Source organism: Anolis sagrei, chromosome 3 (assembly GCF_037176765.1).
Source record: "Anolis sagrei isolate rAnoSag1 chromosome 3, rAnoSag1.mat, whole genome shotgun sequence".
NCBI lineage: Eukaryota > Metazoa > Chordata > Lepidosauria > Squamata > Dactyloidae > Anolis > Anolis sagrei.
Window position 1 is genome coordinate 99,543,534 of NC_090023.1, and position 7,874 is coordinate 99,551,407.

Below are 7,874 nucleotides of genomic sequence, written 5' to 3' on the forward strand. Positions count from 1 at the left end.
ATTGCTGCCAGTGAAGCCAACCAGAATTCACTGCCAGAAGAAAAGCTACTCAAAGACATTTTGTCTAAGGCTCACAGAGCCTGGAATCAACCCTTGCCAGACTATAAGCATCCTTTGCTTTTCGATGATCTGCTTTTTGATGGCCAAATATTACAACTACTGTTATTTCAATTAAATTGAGATACATGGTCCACTATTTTTGTTAAGTTTGCATGATACCTTTCTGACTGTGAACTGCTTTTTCTTCTTTAAATCAACTTGGTGCCACAGTTTTGTTAGGTCTTTGTACAGTATAGAACTCATCCGTGGTGTGTCTCTTAGAAATTGTGCACAGTCCATTAATAGAATATTCATGCTTACATGTGTACTTTTAACACAGTATTTATGCATATATTTGTGCTCATAATACAGTAAGTGCACTTATAATATATGGTTCTACAGTTCCACTTTTTGACAGTAAAATTGCAAGGTATGACCATCATAGAAAAATCTGCTGTGACTACAATTGCAACATTACATCAATCTTCATGATGGACATACCTTCATAATAATATGGAAGCATATCATATATTTTATCATGCAACCAATCAGCCTAATTAATAATAATAGCATTATCCTCATGCAAAAGCATAATACCTCCTCTTCCCACAACTCTGCAAACCACAAATGTCAACCCAGTCTTAAATACAGGAAACACACCAGTACTGTTAAGGTCTTACTTGTGGTTGGGGAGATTCGCAACGGAGTTGGGCTCAGCTATCATTTCCACTACATCCTCTCAGTAGCAAGGAAAGCAAACAACACTTCAGCATGAAAAGAATATAAACTGCAAGAATTCAAATTCACTTCCTTTTGCTTTCATCTGAGAGTGACAACAACACTGTACAAAACATAATAAACAACATATTTAAAAACTACAATAGCTTAAGACAAGCAATATAAACCGAATTACATTCCAATAAAAATACCAAATTAGATTTCAATAGCATGGTTAGAAGACAAAAATCATTCTTACGTGCTTCTACAGGACAAATATAAACTCTGATGAATAATAAAGACCATTAGTATTCAAAAATTATATACAGTCTTCTGTGTTACAAAGAGTTCTTTCATGGAACATTTTATCGTGTCAATTTCCCCATTTTCCTTCCATAAATATTTGAGGCTTTTCCATTTTATCCTCTAAATAATATTGTGAGCTATAATTGTTGAAGACAGAGCTTTCCAAACATTTCATGTTGGTTACTGCTTCTTAGACATGCATCATTTTGCCACACAGTTATTCAGTTTTACTAGCAAACCAGAGGTTAAACCAACCCCTTATAAGAGATATAGACATATACATATATTATAATAATGAAATGTATGGGGACATAACATATATGATTTGTAAGATAATATCACACATTTCCAAGATTTTGGGAAGGGGAATATAGAGCACCATATTGATTAGCAGTTTTGCTGCATAAAAACTCAACCGTTCCTTGTTACATTTGTGCAACACACCTACACACTGCAGCTGAAATACTAAGATCTTGCAATACACAATTTGGAAAGTTCTAAGTTAAGAGATTATGATTCACTAAGGACACCAAATAAATTTCACAGCTGAGCTAGAACTGTGAATCTAGATCTCTTCATTCCAAGTCAAAAAGTCTACGCAACAACACTGATTCTCCATGTTTCTAGACATAAGCATATTAAGCTGACTTTCTTCTTTACAGATATTTTACATATTGAAATAAAAATAAATTTACATACAAGTACTGGTAGGTCTGGGTAGCCTTTTCCCAAGAACACCTTATGAAATTCATTTTTTAATCATATGTATTTAAAATGCTACATAACACTTGATCATTCCAAACAAACTTCAACACACAAATAGTGTGAAAACTCTATGAAATTCATGGAAATTACAGTAAGTTGACAGGAACTTTAAAACCATGCATGTGCACACACAAACCAGTTAAGCCCTATTCAGACATTATTAATAGGGCAGAGTCTACCTATGAGTAGGGGCAGATAAAGTGGCTCTGCCTCCCACGACACACAGACTGTTGCCAGGTATCTGCATAAGCAAAACTAACAGTAGAGAGAAGGATCCTCCATGGCACAGCTGGATGTGTACAAAGGCCTCCGTGGAAGCCTAGCTTCTGTTTTTTGGATTCCAACTCACACAGAAGACTCTGTACACAGCTATACATAAAGAGACCTCTTTGCAATGGATGCTTACACTGCACAAGTGAACACTGCAGCATTATCCACACCTAACACCTAACAATTTCAATTGGTTCAACGAGCGGCGGCCAGGTTGTTAACTGGTGCTCCTTACAGCGAGCAGTCAACCCTCCTGTTTAAGGAGCTCCACTGGCTGCCATTCATTTTCCGGTCCCAATTCAAGGTGCAGGTGCTTACCTACAAAGCCCTAAACAGTTTGGGACCCACCTACCTACGTGACCGCATCACTGTGTATGAGCCCACACGATCTCTTCGATCATCTGGAGAGGCCCTGCTCACGCTCCCACCTCCATCGCAAGTGTGATTGGTGGGGACGAGGGACAGGGCCTTCTCGGTGGTGGCCCCTCGACTCTGGAACTCACTCCCCAGGGACATCAGACTTGCCCCAATGCTGACAGTCTTTAGGAGGAGCCTGAAAACGTGGTTGTTCCAGTGTGCCTTCCCAGAATAAGGAAACTCCCAGCAATATGTCCCTAAATGCACTTTTTAGTTATCTAGGATTGTCTACATGCTCTATCCCTCTCCAAAATTTTTATCCTGTTTATATGACACCTAGTCACGCCCAGCATTGTTTTTTAAAATATTTAAATTAGTACATTTGGCCCTGCCATAGGTTTTTAAACGTCGTTGTGTTATTGTTAAAATGTTCTGTTTATGAGTTTATTTATTGTTTGTATTACGGTTGCTATTGTTTTTATTGTTGTATTGTGGGCTCGGTCTCATGTAAGCCGCATCGAGTCCCTTGGGGAGATGGTAGCGGGGTGCAAATAAAGTATTATTATTATTATTATTAACAGGCATGATCCACTTGCAAGTTTAGGCAAGCCCTTCTTGGCAAGATCTGAAAAGGGCTTTCCTAAAGTTATCTAATGCAACAATGAAAGCTGCAGTCCTATATATATTGGAACTCATTAAATTTATTCTAATGGGGACATATATGAGACTACAAGAAAATAAGATGTGAATCAAGAAATATCTGGTTCAACTCACTCCTCTCCTATGAACACATTTTATGTTCTTGGACAACAATTTCTCTGTCTTTCTCAGTTCCTCCCATCTGCAACACAGGCAATATTAATGCTGACTTGACTTAGCGAGTTGTTGTAATCACAGGAAACACTGTGAACACTTAAAAGCAGAACACAAAATAGTACGACTGCTGCCACAATACTAAGGGGAAAAAAGAAATGGAAAGATTATTTTGAAAATGCATAAACCTATATTATGACACTAGTGGTAATCAGACAACACAGGTTCCATAGGAAGTTGAAAACAACAAATAATGGCACATTGATATTAATTATAGAAAGCTTACCTGACATAAAACCAATTGAAGCCAAACTGAGTAATTTCTCCTAGTGGCTAGAGGACTGGATGTATCCTTTTAATCAAAATCTGGATAACACTTTGCCTTTGTGCAGAAGCTCCTGTGATCGACAAATTTGGGAAATAATGTATCTAAAGATGCAATCTTCTTTATTTCTCTTCTAGAGTTCCTCTAAAACAGACACAGACAGATACTTAATTTCAAAACCACAGGTAATAAAGTACAACATATTCCTCTTCCCAGCGCAGGAAGACTGAACTGATATTACTTGGTCCCAACTCCCATTAAACCATCACAGCCAACAGGGAAGGACGATGGGAGAATAAGGTCCAAAATCCCCAAAACAGGCAAGCATATGAATCACCTCTTCCAAAGAGTCTACAACAGGGCACACTACAGTGAAAGATTTACAACTTTTTACTGGACAGTTCTCCGAGTGGTGCTCATCTAGAACACAGAGTGATCACAAGAAATCAAAATTAAGTAGAAGTGATGTGGATAGTGCAATGTACTCTTGTATTCCCAGGTTTCTGTGGTAGCAGGAGTCCATATGAAGAATTAAACTTAGTGTACCAAATACTCAAATTCTAGAGATGTCTGATCAAATGACCAATGTCTTAGTTATAGACTATTTGCATTACTGAAAGGTGCTGAATGTGTTGATGATTCTGAATGATGTTTGGAAATTTCATCTTGGGTCTGTTCAACCTGTTAACTGGAGCTGTTTCAAAGGAGCATATAAGTCCACCTTTACACCAGCCCTACTGTTTGCCAAGTCATTTCTGAAGACAAGACAAACTTCTACTTATAAGCTCAAAAGCAGTTTGGGTACAAAGCATCCAAAAGGCTTGTTTATCCCATATGAGATTTGCAGAACATATCCTTTCCTTGGTTTTGCCACTGTTCATGTATCTGAACACATGCACTGAAATTTGCGATATTAATATTAACTAGAAGTAACATTTCCAATATGTTAAACTAATTTTAACTTCCATGTTTTCTAATATTATAACTAGATTAATTAAAGTTATATATTGATATCTTAATGTTGGTTTTAGAAATACTTATACTTTATTTATATTGCAAGCTGTGTTTGGATACCCATTTTGGAAGAAGAAATGGGATGCAAATCAAATAAATAAATGCATACATAGTGTTGTGCTGGGTATAAAAATCAACACAAGAAGCATGGATCATGGACTAGGAAAAGACAACATATCGAAGAAGACATAGTCATGTTAACTAGAAAAATTAAGAAGCACAATATTACCTCATCATAGAATTGTTGTGACTGGTAATATTAGCAATGTAGTTCTGGGTAACACCAGGATCCAGAACAGGATTCTAAAAGTGATCTAGAAATAAATGAATAGGGATGCAAGCAGCTAAAAACAAACCCCACAGGTACCAAAACTACTTTTTTCTTTGGACATGAACATATTGCATTGCTCCCTAACACCTGCAATTGACTGTCAGGGGGAAGACAAATTACTTTTACCAAAGGTCTCAGCTGACTGCTAACAGGGGGCTTTTCAATTTGAACCAAATGCAAAGCTTGGAAACACTACTTTTTGGACTAAGGCTCCCAGATTCCCTGCCAGCATAGCCAACAGGCCATGGATTATAAATTATTAGGTAAAGGGTTTCTTAAGCTGCCCATTCTGTTTTAAAACATGGCTTCTGGTGAACTCTAGCAGAAAGTACAATGTATCACTGTGGACTTTTAATTTACCACAGCAAGAGGCATGGCATGCAATGGCAAAAGAAAACCTCTTCCAACAACCGCACGAGTGGAAATCCAATGAAAACACAAACTCAGATGGTAGTGCATATGTGGGAAAGAGCATAAGTTGCCCAGTAAGATATACAGGCTCACCATCCCTTGTCCAGAATTTTAAAGTACTCTAAAATCCGAAATTGTTGATTGAAACAGTGATACTTTTGTTTCCTGATTATTCACTATAAATAAATTTTGTTTTATGCACAAAATTATTTAAAATAGTATGAGTAAAATTACATTCATGCTAATAACGCACAGAGGAAACATACATGCAATTTATGTTTCGACTTAAGATACCATTTCGAAGAGATCGCAGTATGTTTATAAAATACTAAATTTCAAAACACCTCTGCTGCATTTAGACTGTAGAATGAATGTGGTTTCACACCAGTTTAACTGCCATAACTCAATGCTATGCATTCCTGAGAGTTTTAGTTTGGTGAAACAAACTGAGGCAGAGGCTAAAGACCTTATCAAACTACACATCCCAGGATTCCATACCACTGAGCCATGGCAGCTTAAAGTGGTGTCAAACTGCACTCATTCTACAGTCTAGAGATGCACCCTATCATTACTCAGAAGTGGGTTTCATATTTAGATATGAGTCCCATCTCCAAAATATCAGACTACATTTTAATATATTTTATATATTTATACTTTCAAATATACAACATATAGATAATATTTTGTAAAACTCTGAAATGCATATTTGTAAATTAAGATACATTAAGCTACAATTTCCCATTTTCCCTATGTTTGGCAACTTTTGGGACAAAAGTCAAAATATGTATCTAACTATGTATCCATGTACATATGCTTTTTCCAGGAGAGTTCCCACATCCAGAGAGTCCTGTTAGTCTCACAATGGATGGATCAAGATTTAAATTGGTACAAATACCCAGCATGACCAACTTAAAATACTGGCAGGTTGGAGGCTTGGGGGGGGGGGGGGGGTAGGCCCAGTTTGGTTGTAGTTGTAGTCCACCCGCATCCAGGAAGCCTTGTCAACTCCTCCAATGATGGGTCTGGATAAAACTGGGCGCACATACCCATCATGGCTATCTTAAAATGCTGGCAAGGGTTTTTTTGGGGGGAGGGGGAGGTTTGATGGTGGAAGATGTAGTCCAACCACAGCCAAAGATCCATTTTTATCCTACATTCAGAGATTTGTATGTCTTTCTAATGAGACCATTCATAAAATCCAAAACTAAACAATGATTGTGTTGTCAAAGGCTTTCGTGGCTGGAATCACTGGGTTGCTGTGAGTTTTCCGGGCTGTGTGGCAATGCTCCAGAAGCATTCTCTCCTGATGTTTCGCCTGCATCTATAGAAGGCATCCTCAGAGGTTGTGAGTTTTGTTGCTAACCTCACAACCTTTAAGGATGCCTGCTGTAGATGTGAGCGAAACGTCAGGAGGGAATCCTTCTGGAACATGGTCATACAGCTCGGAAAACTCACAACAACCCACTAAACAATTATTACTTTTCATAAGTAATGTTGCAAAATGCTTAACACAGGCATTGCCAGGTACCCAAGCTAATATATATACAGATAGACCAGTGTTTCCCAACTTTTTTTTGACCGGGGACCACTTGAGCAGGGACCACTCTCCAACATTAGTACCAAAAGGGTTATGAATCAGTTTTTGGTCAACTTCAGAGTTGGTTTGCTTATTTGGGATGCTGATTCAGAAAACTGAATGGGCTAGACCGCATCAGCTCTAGCTTCCGATACAGAACATATGCCATCCAGTAGTTGCCATCTGCTCACCCACAGAAAATCATATTTAATAATCTAGAGCCATGGACCTTATTTTAGGTCTTGCAGCCCACAAGTTGGGAGTCGCTGACATAGACATATAGAGACATATACACATATATACATACATACATACATACATAGGTATTCCAAATGTGTGGGGAAATGGAATTCTGATCCTCAAACCTCTTGGACCTGGGTGTATTTTGGATGCAACATTCTCAGACTAACCTAGTATTTGAATCCTAGCGCTTTGCACCTCAGCTGACAGGCAGCAATTCCACAGGTGGAGATCAGACACTGGAAGGAGCTAAACGGATATTATAGGAGCTTCACCCCCGCAAAAAATATCAAGCGGGTCGAAAACTCTGAAAGAGAAAAAGGAAAGGACCCAAATCAAAACACAGGAGGAGGAGGAGAGAATGCAGCAAAACCTTGGACAAAAGGGGGTGGGGAAGGCGGCTCAGCTGAACGCCCCCATTGTGAAGGCACCCCACGGAAGAAGGGAAGCCCTGGAGAAGGAAGAATGAGGAAAGAAAAGGAGAGGGAGGGGGAGGAGGGAGCTAAACCTGCCCCCTCCCCCTCCCCAAAAAAAGACCATCGCTGGCCGCGCGCGCCCCCTACCCAGCTGCGTGCAACATCTGGGCCCAGTTCCGATGACAAGTCCCGCGGCGGCGGCGGCGGCGGCGTCAATCACCAGAGCCCGCCCTAATCGAACCCGAGCACCGCCTAAGCCCCGCCTTCCTCTCTCCTCCGCCTCCTCCTTCTCAC

General features: G+C 39.3%; 1 protein-coding gene across 4 annotated transcripts in view; it reads right to left on the reverse strand.

Moving 5' to 3' along the window:
* LOC132771625 (cohesin subunit SA-2-like) overlaps window positions 1–7,859 on the reverse strand; it is an 86,405-nt gene extending 78,546 nt beyond the window's left edge. Inside the window, exons 1-5 of one of the 4 annotated variants that reach the window (XM_060769849.2) lie at window positions 7,728–7,859; window positions 7,335–7,471; window positions 4,836–4,920; window positions 3,554–3,665; window positions 720–880 (exon numbers count right to left, since the gene is read on the reverse strand). In XM_060769849.2, the coding sequence (XP_060625832.2) occupies window positions 720–763 (44 nt within the window). In that variant the 5' untranslated portion in view covers window positions 764–880; window positions 3,554–3,665; window positions 4,836–4,920; window positions 7,335–7,471; window positions 7,728–7,859. Of the gene's footprint in view, window positions 1–719; window positions 881–3,553; window positions 3,737–4,835; window positions 4,921–7,334; window positions 7,472–7,727 lie in introns of all 4 variants that reach the window. The other 3 variants (XM_060769847.2, XM_060769850.2, XM_060769848.2) reach the window with 3 other exon arrangements.
* Window positions 7,860–7,874: the final 15 nt, after the last annotated feature.